Source organism: Bufo bufo, chromosome 4, assembly GCF_905171765.1.
Source record: "Bufo bufo chromosome 4, aBufBuf1.1, whole genome shotgun sequence".
In the NCBI taxonomy this organism is placed as follows: domain Eukaryota; kingdom Metazoa; phylum Chordata; class Amphibia; order Anura; family Bufonidae; genus Bufo; species Bufo bufo.
In genome coordinates, this window is record NC_053392.1 from 391,433,525 (window position 1) to 391,450,804 (window position 17,280).

The following is a 17,280-nucleotide window of genomic DNA, read 5'->3' on the forward strand; positions in this document are numbered from 1 at the left end:
TTGAATCATTGCGTCCTTGAATCACAGTCCTTCACAGCAACAGTCAAGAAGATCCTATTACAAGGCAAGAAGTGAATAAAATCCATGTGAAAGGACGCAGAGGAGGACAAAAGCATCCAAATTCAGTGGCTGCAGCAGTCATGTGAATATAAGTTCATGACACCACTGCAGCCAAGTACACAGGGACCAGTAGGAAGGGCTGGAATGGCAGGAGCATAAATGGGTAAGTAAGGCTTCTCTAATCTCATCTCCCCATCCCTTGGGAAATTATTTGCCCAACATGGACAACCCTTTTTTTCTCATAAATGGTAGCTTTGAAAACCCAACATTAAAACATATGTGCTAACAGAAGCATGTTACGGAGCAAACGTGCTCACTGAAGTCTATAGGTCCATGAAATCTATGGCATTGATGTTCTGTCAGAGGTTTTCACTAACCATTGGTAGGAGATGCTCTGGAAATGCCTTTTTTAGCCAAGCAGTGCACATGGAATACAGATGACACGCACAGAAAAAATAAAAAATAAATAAAAAAAGACACTGACCGACTACAGATACTTCATGGACAGTGTCATGGATGAAACTCTGACCGTTTTGTCACATCGTCACAGGCACAGATGTGTCAGTTAAGCCTTAAAGGGGTTATCCACCTTCAATGGGGCTGAGCTGCACCCAAGCCACATGACGTCACTGGCCTAGGGTAAGCAGGGAGCAGCTGGCCTACGGTAAGCAGGAGTGCCAGGTCTACTCAAACAGCTCATCGGCGGGTGTCGGACCCCACTGATCAGATACTGATGACCTATCTGAGGACAGGTCAACAGTTACAAATAGTTGGATTAAACTCCTCTAATTTTAGTATCATTAATTACCGGTAGATTCCAGTGTAAAAAAGAAATAATGCATGGGAGATGGTTATGAAAACTACAGAAAAAAAACAAAAAAACTGTCTTTGATGCCCACAGCAACAACAGTGAAGCCTTTATATTTTCTAGAGGTGCTGTGGCTGGTTGCTATGGGTAGTTTTTCATAAATCTCCCCAAATTACAAGCACATTTTCTCATAGATTTTGTAGCGGATTTGCCATGGATTGCACTCTATGCATACTAAAGGGTAAAAACCCCGGTAGGAACACAGTTTTAATACTCCCCCCCAACTCAGCGATTTAACAAATTTCCTCAACAAAATGTGGGAAAAATATCCATGTGAAACCTGACATGTGGTGCTGATTTTAAATCCCTAACACTAACCTCCGGCACTCCAGCTGTGGTAAAACTACAACTCGCTTGGCTGTTCTCAGAACTCCATTGAAATGAATGGAGCATGCCGGGAGTCGTAGTTTCACCACAGCTGGAGTGCCGGAGGTTAAACATCACTGCCCTAGCAGGTCCATTCTTTTTGCAGATTTTTCACAATGCATAGATTGAAATCCCTTCCAGGCTAATTTCTGCAGAAGAAGACATACACATGGGAATAGATAACTTCCATTAGCAGTGTAATGAATGCGGATTAACTGCTATTTGCATACCTCACTAATCATTACCTATGAATCACCAGACAAGTTCATAGCTGGGCAAAGGTTGGTAAGAAGAATTTTTTCATTATTATGGTGGCATCCAATCCTTGTACATCCTAATGTCATCTACTCTGAGTGATGAGGAGGTATTTATGAGTTTATGAGTTATGTAAAAAGGAACACGCAAACAGACCTGTATTTCCACATTTGCTAGATATTCCCATCTCAGACAATGGGGTCATATCGCTAGTATATGCCCCGTTTTCTGATGGGTGCAGGTCCCACCTATCTCGTAAACCCAGCTAGCAAGGTGAAGGAAGGTGCACAGAGCATGCGCGGCCACCGTCCATTCATTTCTATGAAGCCGCCAAAAATAGGCGAGCGCTGGCTATTTCTGTCAGCCCCATAGAAGTAAATGGAGGTTGGGCCACAAAAGCACGATGCGCTCCCATTAGTTTCTATGCAGATTTTAAAAAATAGCCAAACGGGCCAATAGAAACGATTGGAGATGGCCGGACCAGGCACTGCCAGCCACCACTTTGACGGCTTTGTTTAGATAGGTGTGAGTCCCAGAGGTGGGACTCACACCTGGTGGCATACCCTACCATTGTGGTAAAGTACTCAACAAAATCTGCAAAATAAACTGCAACTTTGTAAGATTCACACCCGCGGATTTTGTTGCAGAAAATTCTGTCCCATGTGAGGTCATCCTAAGACTGCTGCTGAGCACTGGTCACGTTCTTCAGAAACTGGTTTTCATGAACTGCCCAATTAGTGTTTGTGTGAAAAATGTAGTCTGAAAATGCTGACATCATGGAAACGTAGGTTGCGGAGTCGCTGCATGAGGCAAGTCTCTTATTATCCTGCCCACTATGTGGTTATAGACTGGTCCTGGACACCAGTGCCTGGCGAAATCTCATGCAAGTCCTCATAGGACCTTGTTCTGCCACCAGGATCCTGAAATGCGCAGTGAGCGCTTGATGCCAAGGTGTATACACCCCCACTCACCGGCGGCGGGATGTGATTTCTACAATACTGATTTCAGTTCCTCTGTTCCATGACGGACCTGTCATCAAAATAGTTTTCCATTAAAGAGCATTGTCACTTAAGATGTAAAAAGTTCAGGGAATCTAGAAGCACTCCTTGTAAGCTACTTTAGGGACTCCTATTTTTACAGGCTACAAATGAACTTATGCTCAGTTATCGGGTGATCCTGTTGGTCGTGCAGGCACATAAATGATCATTTCTGAGCAGCAGATGGTAGGGTCTAAACAGCGATCTTCTGCCTAGAAACAATGCAGCTGTAAGAGGACGAGCGATCTCTCATACTGTGGATGAGATCGCTGCATATAAATACAGCGCTTCACCTCCACCGAACAAGCAGCCGACTGTCGGGAAGGAAACTATCAGCGTTAGCTTGGCCCATGTAAGCCTGCCTTTAAAAGTCTGACAGACTTCCCATTGCCATCTGGCCTCTTAAAAGTGGATGACATTGTCTCCATTTCAAGGCACACTATTATCGTGCCCATATAACAGAGCCAGCAGGAAGACTGCTCCTGTGACAGTGCAAGACGGCAACCATGTCAGCGATAGCCTGTGTTGTGCCAATAAGAAGAACCATCAGAGAGCATAAGTCAAGGAAGGGTTAATAAGGCTGTCACCAATTGTGCTGCACAACCCCTTGGGTGCAGGTACACTACGTACTGGCGCTCACTGCAAGCCATAACAAGCTAAGCATTAGTCACTAGGAAGGATGATGAGGGTAGAGTGACTCACGGCAAGGACAGGTAGAGACAAGGAGAGCAGATTACATTAACTAGGAAATTACTGTGAAATCACCCCTTTTAAGAGTCAATCTGTTACAGGACTACGCTTCCCAGTAACCACACTTAGTGCAGCAGTATTCGAAATGAGCACAGAAAACAGATTTCATTTTGGTATTTATTTCTCTGGGCACTGTTTGCCAATATTCCCATAGACGCTGTGTGGCATGGCTTGTATGGATGGCACGTATCAGAGTCACACTGTGTGAAGCGTACAGGGTGGGATCGGTGCCCTAGAGTTCCAGGGCACCTTTAGGGCAGTGATGTTCCTAGGCCAGGGGCAAAGCATGAAATCTGTATCTGATACTACAGGCTTGGAGTGGGATCTGACACACTGTATACTGTAGGTCAGCACTACTGCCTGGATTCCCACTCCTCAAGTCTCCAGCGATTCTTCCACTAGGGGTGCCCTAGAGTTCCAGGACACCTTTAGGGCAGTGATGTTCCTAGGCCAGGGGCAAAGCATGAAATCTGTATCTGATACTACAGGCTTGGAGTGGGATCTGACACACTGTATACTGTAGGTCAGCACTACTGCCTGGATTCCCACTCCTCAAGTCTCCAGCGATTCTTCCACTAGGGGTGCCCTAGAGTTCCAGGACACCTTTAGGGCAGTGATGTTCCTAGGCCAGGGGCAAAGCATGAAATCTGTATCTGATACTACAGGCTTAGAGTGGGATCTGACACACTGTATACTGTAGGTCAGCACTACTGCCTGGATTCCCACTCCTCAAGTCTCCAGCGATTCTTCCACTAGGGGTGCCCTAGAGTTCCAGGACACCTTTAGGGCAGTGATGTTCCTAGGCCAGGGGCAAAGCATGAAATCTGTATCTGATACTACAGGCTTGGAGTGGGATCTGACACACTGTATACTGTAGGTCAGCACTACTGCCTGGATTCCCACTCCTCAAGTCTCCAGTGATTCTAGGCTGAGAAATAATAGTCTACATTGGCCTTCAGTGAACATTGCACTCACATTCTTCGGTGACTGGGTTCCTGACTTCCTGTGTACCTAGGGTGTGTGATCAATGCAAATAGCTGGGCACATCCCCATCCTCCCACTGAATCATGGACCAAGAATAATCTACAAGTGGAGTCACTTTCATCTTTATCTGCGTCACTTTCCCGTCTATAAGTCAATGAATCAGCCAGTGATTTGCTGCTAAGCAACGCGCTGGTTCCTGGAATCCATTCCACTACTACAAAGACTGATAAGACAATTATGTCAGGTATTTATGGGCACTCCGTGAGGAAATATGGCACGTCCTAAGATCGGATAATGCAATGACTACTTCTCTGTCTAGCCGCATATGAAGAAACTAATGTAGAGTATCACTGCTTTACTCTAGCTCCACCTTTACTCCACTGAAACCTAGGACATCATGATACCGGTCTGGATCACTGTGATCAGCAAAGAGAAATAAAAAAAAAAGGCAGTGATATAATCTTTGGGCACCACCATAAAACCAAATGGACCACAAAGCTCAGCAACCCATTGAGTCTACATTAATGGGGCCAACAAAGCAATACGTCCCACCCCCAGAGACCTGTTCTCTGCTGTGAGAATATTACATATAGAAAGTAAGGCTGGGTTCACACTTGAGCGTTTTACAGCGCGTTCAAACGCGCTGTAAAACGCTCAACACATGAAAACCAATGCTTCCCTATGGCCCTGGTTCTCACTTGAGCGTTTTACAGCGCTGAAAAACGCCCTACGCTCAAAAAAGTTCTTGAGCTTCTTTGGGGCGTTTTGTCACGTGTTTGCGGCCATAGGATTGCATAGGAACGTGCAAATATGTTCTTTTGCGTGTTTGTGACCAGAAAAACGCGCGTACGAACGCGCATTTGGCAGATAGCAACAGGCAAAAAAAGGCCACACCCTAGTGAGAGGCAAATGTCTAGCCTGACCAAGATGCTGTCAATCACACAAACGCGCGTAATACGCGCGTTGACTATGGACAAAAACGTGCACAAAAACGCGCATAAAACGTTTTTGTCCATAGTCAACGCGCGTATTACACGCGTTTGTGTGATTGACAGCATCTTGGTCAGGCTAGATATTTGCCTCTCACTAGGGTGTGGCCTTTTATTGCCTGTTGCTATGTGCCAAACGCGCGTTCGTACGCGCGTTCTTCTGGTCACAAATACGCAAAAGAACATATTTGCGCTTTCCTATGTAATCCTACTGCCAAAAACGCGAGACAAAACGCCCCAAAGAAGCTCAAGAACTTTTTTGAGCGTAGGGCGTTTTTCAGCGCGTTCATACGAGCTGTAAATCGCTCAAATGAGAACCAGGGCCATAGGGAAGCATTGGTTTTCATGTGTTGAGCGTTTTACAGCGCGTTTGAACGCGCTGTAAAACGCTCAAGTGTGAACCCAGCCTTAGGGCTCATGCACATGAATGTGCGCCGCCAGGGCCGGGCATTGGGGACCAGCAAATTGCATTCAACTTGAATGGGTCCACGATCTGTCCACACTGCCGAAAAGATAGAGCATGTTCTATTTTTCGCAGTGTGGAGACACAGACCAAAATGCATAGTGCTTCCGTGTGCTTCTGTGGCCTTCCACTCCGTATCTTCTGGATTGTGGAAGCATTCAAGCGAATGGGTCCGCATCTGGGATATGGTGCGCACACAGCCAATGCGGGTACGGCTGGCACATGTTTGTGGACATGAGCCCTTACACAGTTATTGTTTAATAATTTACATGTGATATTAAATTATATGGAACTATGGGTTGCACTTCTTTGGGTATAACGCTCCTGCTATTGTGGTATTTTAACATTATTTAACAAGAAGTGCAGTCTAGACTTACCCGCAAACAGAGATACTCAAGACATCAGTACATGACTATAATGCAGGCATCATCAATGGCCTCATACCCTAGAGGCGGTCTATGCACTCGCTATTGGGCTGAAGATGGTTAAACTTAGGACACTTTAGTCAGTGTTTTGCATTAGACGTGCACATTTTCCATTATACCTTTTCTGTGTAGGTTCAGTTTTGGCTTACAAATACTGATGCAAAATACTGAAAATATTTAAAAAAAATGCGCTGTGGAAGTTAACGGATTTTGTTTTTCTCCCTTTCCTACTAACATTAGCAAAATGGAGTAACGTGGAAACAGCCAGAAAGCTACCACACAAGTGATGGGAAGGAGATGGGGAGATTTTGTCGCAAGTGTCATTTTTTCTTTTTCCAACACCCTACACATAAAAAAAAAAAAGTTGGTGAGGTGTGGGCAGGAGGGGGCATCCCACAGGCAGGAGCTCCATGTCCTGTTCCTGGCCGGAATAGATTTCTGTTCTGGCCTATGGAGAGCATAAAATGCAACAGATTTAATACTATGGTCTTTTAGAAATGACCCTCATCGTGTACTAACCATGAGTGGATGGCAGAGCCTGAACCAGCACATAAAGTGGGGATTTTATTTTCACAAATTCATCTACTGACGGTGTGTACCCCCCATAATTGATGTAACTACCATAAATGTGGAATATAATGCTTGTAAAAAAAACATTGGCTCCTTACATCCTATCTCCAGATAGGCTCCTATAATTAAGTATAAAAAAATAAAAAATTAACCCTAAATATACATTAATGGAGTCCTTTATCAAACTGGTGTAAAGTAGAACCGGCTAAGGCTACTTTCACACTTGCGTTCAGAGCGGGTCCGTCTGGGGTCTGCACAGACGGATCCGCTCCTATAATGCAAACGCTTAGATCCGTTCAGAACGGATTCGTTTGCATTACCATGAACATGATAATGCAAACGGATCCGTTTTGACTTTACATTGAAAGTCAATGGGGGACGGATCCGTTTGAAAATTGAGCCATACTGTGTCAACTTCAAACGGATCCGTCCCCATTGACTTACATTGTAAGTCTGGACGGATCCGTTTGCCTCCGCACGGCCAGGCGGACACTCGAACGCTGCAAGCTGCGTTCAGGTGTCCGCCTGCTGAGCGGAGCGGAGGACAAACGGTGCCAGACTGAGGCATTCTGAGCGGATCTGCCTCCACTCAGAATGCATTAGGGCTGGACGGATCCGTTCGGGGCCGCTTGTGAGAGCCTTCAAACGGAGCTCACAAGCGGAGCCCCGAACGCTAGTGTGAAAGTAGCCTTAGTTGTCCATAGCATGACAGCTCCTTTGGGAAAGCTTTGTCCAATTTTCAGTCTGCAAAAACGGCTATTCTCATCCATAAAAATGGACAAAAACAGAACCTGCGGAGAGCTTCACCGATCAGGCACAATTAATAAAATAGATGTGTGACTGGTACAGAAAAATACCATTGCGTTCATGAGGCCCAATAGTCATTGCTCTAATAAGATGATTCTAGTAGAACAGGACGGGAAACGTGCGCTGTACTCAGACACACAACATACAATTTCTTCATTGCATGTACTCCCATCTGCTTGCTGGCACACGTTTGGAGTTCTAATATAAGAAAAAGCCTGATAAATGTCTGTAAATGCAGGATAAGGGCGGTGTCCCACAGCTTTTAGTGGCAGTTTTTTGAGCCAAAGCCAGAGGTAGATCCAGCAGGAAGGAGACATAAATCCTTCCTTTCTATTTCTCCTTCTCTTCCAACCCGCGTCTGGCCACAAGAAGCTGTGTGACACCGCCCTTATACCAGTTGTACTGATTTGAAATGATTTTTCTATTAACTCTTGTGACTCATATAGGCTTGGATCCCATAGTAGCCCATGACCCCAGCTGCTGATGTTCAATGTTAGGGCTTGTTCACACGAACATATGGGTTCCGTTGTCGTATTGCGGACCACATATGAGGATCCGCAATAAACGGACACCGTTCCGTGTGCATTCCACATCATGGATGCGGACCTATTCACTTGAATAGGTCCGCAAATCCAGAAATGCGGAGCGGTGCGGAACGGAAGCACGGAACCGAAACCCACGGAAGCACTATAGAGTGCTTCTGTGGGCTTCCGTTCCGTACAAAGATAGAACAAGTCCTATCTTTTTGCGGAATGGAGGGATGCGAACCCAATCAAGTTGAATGGGTCTGGATCCGTCCCGGAGGCCTCACGAACGTTCTACGTTCATTGCGGAGCGATTTGCGGCCCCAATGCACGGAACGGAACCCATACGTTTGTGTGAACAAGCCCTTATACGTATTTCTGGCCTACTATCTCCACTATACTGGCCCATTTCTCTGCCCTCAGAATCAGGCATTGTCCTCACTACATGTAAACTGTTCTATTATACCCATCACTATCACAGGAACAAGGTAGCCAACGTGACTAGAAATTTCCTGCTGACATCTGACTTTTGGGTTGTTTTCTACTGATGTCTAAGAAAGCTCTCATTGCCTGTCCACGGAAAAAAAGGTAAAAACAGGCAAAAACTATCTGTCTGCATCAGAGAATGCATATGAAAACGCTCTTTAGTGTACCGCAGCATCTTCTGGACCACTTATGGAAGGCATCTTCTATGGCTGTGATTTTCATTGTCAGCATTAATTAGACTTCTAGGTCTTGGACGGTGTCTGGCTGATCAGACACTACAAGACGGGTATTAAAACGCCACTCAGAACAGACCAGCCTTTGACTGCAGTCTGTCAGGCCCCTAGCAACAACCCTTAATCCTATTAACAAGATCAAAACATGTAAGTCTTTGTTCCCCATAAGCTGTCTTGCTAGGATGTAGCCTGGAAAACCACACATTAGCAAACCCTTTTTCTACATAAGCTACTTTTTCTTTAGGTTCTTTTTACATGGACCAACGTTTCAGACAATTATTGGGAATAACCCAAACGTTCCCAATAAGCGCCTGACCGTCAGCGGAGGTGAGGGATAAATTTACAGGCAGCAATCACCTCTACTGTATTTGGACGAGCAATCACTAAAGAGATCATAAACAGAAAATCTGCAATAAAACCGAGATAAATAGTGTGGATTTCAGTTTTTTATTCGGATTTCATGCAGATTTTCAGGTTAAAAATCTGTATTGTGGCAGGTGCCTTTAGGTGTCAGCTGAAAGACACGATCATCCAATGAACGGGTGATTGCCGGCACTTTTATAGGTGGCCATACATATTAGTCTAAAGTTCCTTAAAATCGACTATTTCTACCAAAACAAACGTACGTCGTTCAAAATTTAACAACGAACGATCATTTTAGCCGACCAATGGCAGACCATTATTGTCTGAAAACACGTTGTCGGGCTTTCACATTTTCATCCAACAGTCAAATGAAAAAAATGCTTTGAAAATAACTTTCCTAGAAAGATCTTTCTCCCGTCGCCCACTTTCAGTGAACATGTACGGCCAGTCGGAACAACTGCAACGGCCATTAGGGACTACAGGGTATATGGCCGTGTTTGTGAAGCGAACGTTCACCAGATGATGGTTTCTTCAACCATTAACCGACTTCTATCTAATGTATATGGCCACCTTTTACACAGGACAATTATATTGCTACAAATGCCTGATTATCAGTCCATATAAAAGAATCTTTAGGCCAGTTTATGACGAGCGAGTTGTCTGCAGGACGCACACTCTGCGTGGGAGTATGATTTCCTGGTCAAACTGTGCTCCTGTCCCTGCCCGACATCAGCTGTAATAAATGGTACTGACGGCATTATAATGATTTATAAGGCTGTGTGTCCCTGCCCGACATCAGCTGTAATGAATTGTACTGACCGCATTATAATGATTTATAACACTGTGTGTCCCTGCCCGACATCAGCTGTAATAAATGGTACTGACCGCATTATAATGATTTATAAGGCTGTGTGTCCCTGCCCGACATCAGCTGTAATGAATTGTACTGACCGCATTATAATGATTTATAACACTGTGTGTCCCTGCCCGACATCAGCTGTAATAAATGGTACTGACCGCATTATAATGATTTATAACGCTGTGTGTCCCTGCCCGACATCAGCTGTAATAAATGGTACTGACCGCATTATAATGATTTATAACGCTGTGTCCCTACCCGACATCAGCTGTAATGAATGGTACTGACCGCATTATAATGATTTATAACGCTGTGTGTCCCTGCCCGACATCAGCTGTAATAAATGGTACTGACCGCATTATAATGATTTATAACGCAGTGTCCCTACCCGACATCAGCTGTAATGAATGGTACTAACTAGGGTCGCAGCTATCGACTATTTTTGCAATTAACTAATTAAAAGAACGATTTTCTTTATAAAAACTCATCAGCCCCCCCCGTCCAATCAGCTGCCCCCCCCCCATGCCATTAGGTTCCCCCATGCCATCAGGCTCCCCCCTAGTTCCATCAGCTGTGCCCCAATGCCACCAGCTTGCCCCCCAGCGCCACCATCTCTCCCTCCTAGCCATGTGCTCAGCGCCAGTGAAATAAAATACTTACCTCTCCTGTAGGTGCGCCACTGCACTGTCGAACTGACATCACACACCGTCAGGTTATAGTGCACGTAAGCATGCACTATGTCTTGACGATGTGTCAGGAGGAAAGTGCAGCGTGGTGTGGGCCGCTGGGTGACCACGGAGCGGTGAGTAATAGCAAGCGCTTCACTCCTGCTCCATGGTCACATGACACAAATGAATCTTCTATGCAAAAAATTTGCATTGAGGAGTTTGTGTTGAATTACTCGATTCAATCAAGTAATCGTTTCAGCCCTAGTCCCGACCACATTATAATGATTTATAATCCTGTGTGTCCCTGCCCACATCAGCTGTAATGAATGCATTATGTGAGTACAATTCATTGCAGCTGATGTTGGGCAGGGACACACAGCGTTATAAATCATTGTAATGCGGTCAGTACTATTCATTACAGCTGATGTCGAGCATGAGCTTCTGTTACAGGAGCAGACAACTCGCTCTTCTGAAACTGGCCTTAAGCTACAGTTACACAGCCCGATGTTTGGGCTGATTATCTGGAACAAGCATTCCAACGCTCATTCCTGATATTCGGCCCGTGTAAGGGTGCCGCATATAACCCAATGAATGAGCGAAACACACGTTCATTGGGTGAAATGATCTAAGATGCGGACATCTCAATTATCGTTCCTGGGCTGCAGATTATGCTGTCTAAACAGGAAGCTGCTGCCCAGGAGCAATGATTCTGTATGGGGACATGCGATAGCAGCAGCCATCACTCGTCCTCATACTGTGGAGGCGATCGCTGCATGTAAATGCAGTGGCCAATTTTTGGAAAGAAATGGTTTCTTCCCGCCAATCAGCTGCTCCTCGCAGCGTGTAGGCAGCTTTAGCCTTCACAAATACTTACATTTCCATATGGGTTTATCCATATTTGTGCTACATGTCTGAAAACTGCAACAACGGCAGTACCACAGCTGGCACAGAACCAGTAGCAATTCATGCAGCAAAGCCTACAGCACAACTGTACCATACGATTATATCCAGGGGCTACCTCTCTGGGCTAGTACATAACAAGAGGCTTAGAAAAGCTTCAAATGATATATGGAATGGTTTAGAAGTGAATTAACACATTCATTACAAGTGATCCTGGAACACAGGACATCCTCTGCGTCTGGAGGAAAGAAGGTTTGTACACAAACATAGAAGAGGATTCTTTACGGTAAGAGCAGTGAGACTATGGAACTCTCTGCCTGAGGAGGTGCTGATGGTGAGTACAATAAAGGAATTCAAGAGGGGCCTGGATGTATTTCTGGAGCGTCATAATATTACAGGCTATAGCTACTAGAGAGGGGTCGTTGATCCAGGGAGTTATTCTGATTGGAGTCGGGAAGGAATTTTTTATTCCCCTAAAGTGAGGTAACAATTCTGAAGCATCTGTTCCCATAGCTCTGTGTTGCATCGATCCTCTATTACATTTCCTAGAAATGTATGATTTACTTGAGAACTGGGTGTTACCAGATGGGGGGTGTCCCTACACAGTCTTCCACTGTCCAATCAGTGAGAACAATACCAGACAGTGCAAGAACACACACCATTGACAAGTGGAATGGTAACGCTCAGTTGACAATTTATTCATACATTTTCAGAAGGAATAAAAGAGGAACAGCACAACATAGAGTTCTAAGAAAAGATACTTCAGAATTGCTCTTACCACTATGGAGAATGCAAGTAGATACTAAAAAAGAGAGTGGCAAAATCCAGACATTTTATTACAGAAATCCTTACTGGAAGGCTGCAGATTTCACCCTCTGCACTGCACACGTCATTTACGCCACGTGTGTCAGTACTGCCATTGTGATCTACGATTACAGAGAAATGAATAAGGTACATGCACTGCTCAGCCATTTCACCTCTCTGTGGTTTTCATGTCATGGTGGATGGGTATATATCACTGTACAGTATCAAAGCCATACCACAGCACAGCCCCCCAGACAATGGGCCACTTGGCACGCCGCCCCATTACTAGAACATGACTTTTTATTGCTAGGTCTTGTGACTATATGTAATTGCTGGACTATGCCATTGTCTCCAACTAATTCCACCCTGGTCAGCATGCGATCGTAACTCTTATTGTGATGACAGCGGCATTGTGTGAGCTTGCTAACCCCGATAACATTCAGGCTACCAGATCAAGCTATTGTTGAGGAAATGAGTTATATGTCAGCGCTCATTGTCTGGGGTGATGTCCTCTATGAGCACATACAAAGGGGATTAAATGGTAAAAACTAAACTATGTTGGAGTGGATGAAAATAACTAAAGTGGTCTCAAGGCTATCGGGTTTCCTTCTACCTGATCCACAGGATAGGTATCTGATGGGTGGGGGTCCCACATCACAAGTATTGGACTACAGTGTTGCCCACCCTTCCTGTAAGCCTGCATAATGCGTGCCATTCTTTTGCGAATGCTGGAGATGGCAGAGAACCGCGCCGTCTCCAGCAGTCCTAAGACATGTTGGCGCGACAGTGCATATGCTTGATGGCCTCTGCATTCATATGGGAGGACACAGGACCCCCGTTCTTAAGATTGGTGGGGGTCTCAGCAGTCCAACTCCCACCAATAATGAGGCACGTATCGCCTATCCAGAGTTAAATCTGGGAACAACCCCTTTACGGTGGCATCACACACAGCTTTGTGACAGTTTTCTAGCAAGGAGATGTAGAATTCCTTCCTTCATATTTCTTATCCCCACTTCTGCCTTTGGCTGTGTGTGACACCACCCATATACTTTAGATCAGGGGTACACAACCTGCGGCCCGGGAGCCACATGCGGCCCTCGATACCATTCTGTGTGGCCCCAACCATCTGGTAACAGACATGTATGTCTATGTCTTGTGGCTGCTCACATGGATCTTTCATGTATTTCCCCATTAGGTGGGAGTACTAGAAGTGCAACTAGACATTTATGATATATGCGCTATGTTCAATATGCCATAAATATAGTATTTCAGTTAGTAATACCCCTTTAAGTTTTATTTTCGGCCCTTAGAATTGGTTCAGGCTGACAATGTGGCCCCCAACCAGAAATGGTTGTGCACCCCTGCTTTAGATAAAACTCGGTCCAGCATGTATGGGGGTCAACTGGAAGTAGAGCCATGCCTTTTTCTGTGCCCACAAACTTCACACTTATATATAATGCATAATGGTGTGTGACAAGACAAAGATATCAAGACACAAGGTAACAACTTAACACCAGCATTACAGCACTAAATAGAGGACTTGGAGGGGTACAACAGTAGAGAGAACAGCCCTCTATAGACGTCAGATTTAGTAACTAGATGGGCTCGTCTGTACAGGAAACACTACACAATGAGGGAACGGAGGTGGCATCTGAGCCCAGCTCCGCCAATCGCAAGTCACTGTCACCTCCCCATTCAGATCCACTGATTGATTACACAAGCTTCCAATTGCTTTCATCTTTCCAATTTTTTACCCAGAAACCATGGCTTGAGGCATGAAACCAAGCACTGTGTCCTGAACAGGGGAGGATCATAGGAACCAGGGGAGGGTGCTTTACAGTTACACCTTATTTTGTGCAACAGAGATTCATCATACTCAAATTAAGGCCTCATGCACTCGAACGTTGTTTGTTTCCGCGTTCGTTCAGTTTTTTTTGCGGATAGGATGCGGACCCATTCACACGGTATTGTCTGCATCCGTATGTCCATTCCGTAGCCCCGCAAAAAAAAATAGAACATGTCCTATTCTTGTCCGTTTTTAGGCATTGTTACAATGGATCCGCAAAAAAAACTGATGGCCTACGGATGTCATAAGTTTAAAGGCTCTTGCACACGACCGTATGTATTTTGCGGTCCGCAAAAAACTGATCTGCAAAAAATACGAATGACATCCGTGTGCATTCCGTATTTTGCGGAACGGAACAGCTGGCCCCTAATAGAACAGTCCTATCCTTGTCCGTAATGCGGACAATAATAGGACATGTTCTATTTTTTTGCGGAACGGAAATACAGACATACGGAAACGGAATGCACAAGGCGTAACTTCCGTTTTTTTTACGAACCCATTGAAGTGAATGGTTCCGCATACGGTCCGCAAAAAAAAAAAACGGACACAGAAATAAAATATGTTCGTGTGCATGAGCCCTAAGAGGTAAAATATACCGTAAATGTTACGTTGTTTAATGCAAAAGTGCCAAAATGTATTTGGGGAGTCACAAAGCAATCCTGCTTTGGTAATGTCCTCTGTGTAGCCGTACCTGAACACAGACACGATACAGCCAAATATTCTTAGTACGTCATAGGCAACCAATATCTTGTATTTTAAGGAAATCAACTATTTTTTAAAAATGATACTTTTGAAAGGAGAGCATTTTAAATCACTGCTACTGGGGACATTCACTTTTAGTTGCCACCCCCCATAATCAGGGATACCCAACCTTCGGCCCTCCAGCTGTTGCAAAACTACAACTCCCAGCATGCCCGGACAGCTTACAGCTATCAGACTACAGCAGGGCATGATGGGATATGTAGTTTTGCAACATCTGGAGGGCCGCAGGTTGAGCATGCCACTGTAGATGGTATACTTCCCGGCCTCCCCACAAGTCCACATGCAGAAATATTTCTAGTTTTCTAGCTGCCACCGTAAATCGCTAATACAGGTACTGATGTATCAATACCAGGATCTATCTAAAGTCAGTTCCGCGGTCCACAATCCGTGGAACGGCAAAATACTGATGTGGTTCGGGTGTATTCTGCTTTTTTTTTTTTATGTGAACCAATTGACTAGGTCCATGGTCTGCATTTTGCAGACCTATCCTATCTTTTTGCAGATTTTTTATAATCCAGGTGCTTTCCACATCCATATATTAATTCAGCAAAAGAATATAACAACGGGTCCGCAAAAAATGTGGATGCAACACAGACAATATCCATATTTTGCGGATCTCAAAATACATACAATCGAGTGCATAATGCCTTGGGGCGGTCCAGTAGTTTACCTCCAGTTATGAAGGTGGAGGACCTTTTTAAGTACGCATAAAGTTCCAATAAAATGAATAGATTTGTCGCCAGCAGCAGTCACACCCATGTAGTTAATATAATGGCCCTGAGCTCTTCATCTATCGATAAGTTGTTAGATCTTATTATATCTGAGCAGATGATATTACAAAAACACTGAGAAGTCATTAGGTGACATCATGCAGACTTACCGGTTTTGGCATGGTTGGTTCTTTCTCAAAAGTCTTTTACCAGAATGAAAAAAAATATTCCAAGATCAATATTTCACTGCGTCCTGGAAAAAAAAAAAAGGGACTAAAATTAGGACAGAAAATGTAAGCGACTATTCCAAGACCACGATGACGCGCTGTGTCCCTGCCATACAGGATGCAGGGATTATTATAGGAAGCCGCTGTGAATCAGAACAAGTCAGTAAGACGGAGCAGAAAGCCCAACTACAACCTGGGAAAGGTCATTTCCACCACACCCAGCAGGCGGATCAGATCCAGTGCCTCAGCGTTCACATTCACCAACATTATATATATATATGGCAAGTCCTGCTACCTGCCCAGGTTGGTGCCATCATAATTCACATGAACATCCACCCTTATAGGAACCAAAAGACCTCCACCAAAAGTCCTGGGGCAAAACTATGGCAAAGCAAGTGAATAACTGGTGCCCCATTCCTATTACCAGTCATGGAAAGGGGGTGCAGTTCCATTTTGGGGGTGATGTGGTATTAGCCAGCATGGGGAGAATCTTTACAGCCTCTGCGCTATCATTTTTCCCTATATTAATAGCACAGACAAATCCAGTTGCAACAAAATGGCACTTTTCTTCTCAGTGCCACAAGGTGTATCCATGTGCCGGTACTTACCTCGCTGACTGACCTGCCTGTCACACAAACTACGTGGCGACTAGGTGAATGACCCTCATTTTAGGCAGGGTTCACGGCGAGGCAGTGCTGTGTGTAATGGAGGCTCCGTGCCTCAGCAGCCCCACCTCTACTTGTCTGACTAGCAACTTGTTCTGCCACTTTCCAACTTTGGAGTGTCGGAGGCCTGCCATGCCCTGTGCACACGGTGGGTATGTAGTCAGGGTGCCAGGCGCTGCTGCAGCATACACGGCACCATGTCCACCTGTTAGTTCCAGCGAGGAAATCACATCCATGTGCAGCTCCTCACACAGCTGGGAGTTGTAGTACATGAGAAGACTAAACCCGGCTACCACCTGCTGTCACCAGCGGGGGAATATCGGGATACAGGCACTTACCCTTCTGCCAGCCACTGCCCGAGGTGCCCTGCTCTCCCCGGGTGCTCCTTTACTGCAATATGGCTGCTGACTGGCAAACTTAGTGCTGCACGTCCCTCCCTCTGCCCTCCCTCAGCAGCGACCTGGTGTCACTCTACCTGCCTCGCCCTCTAGTCCCACACGTCACCACAGCGAGAAGCCATAGCAAAGCCAGCAATATATTGTCATGGGAGGCAGTGACATCATTGGATGGTACTGACCAGTATGGAAAGTTATTTGTGGGCAGTGCCACATAGGCAGACTGGCTACAGAATACAGACTCACCTGTTACACACTGCACCT

General features: G+C 45.2%; 1 protein-coding gene across 2 annotated transcripts in view; it reads right to left on the minus strand.

Annotated features, from left to right (window-relative positions):
* Positions 1-17,073, minus strand: part of EZR (ezrin) — a 64,603-nt gene extending 47,530 nt beyond the window's left edge. The window contains exons 1-2 of one of the 2 annotated variants that reach the window (XM_040429239.1): positions 16,960-17,073; positions 15,900-15,982 (exon numbers count right to left, since the gene is read on the minus strand). In XM_040429239.1, the coding sequence (XP_040285173.1) occupies positions 15,900-15,911 (12 nt within the window). In that variant the 5' untranslated portion in view covers positions 15,912-15,982; positions 16,960-17,073. Of the gene's footprint in view, positions 1-15,899; positions 15,983-16,564; positions 16,689-16,959 lie in introns of those variants that run through there. The other variant, XM_040429240.1, reaches the window with a different exon arrangement.
* Positions 17,074-17,280: the final 207 nt, after the last annotated feature.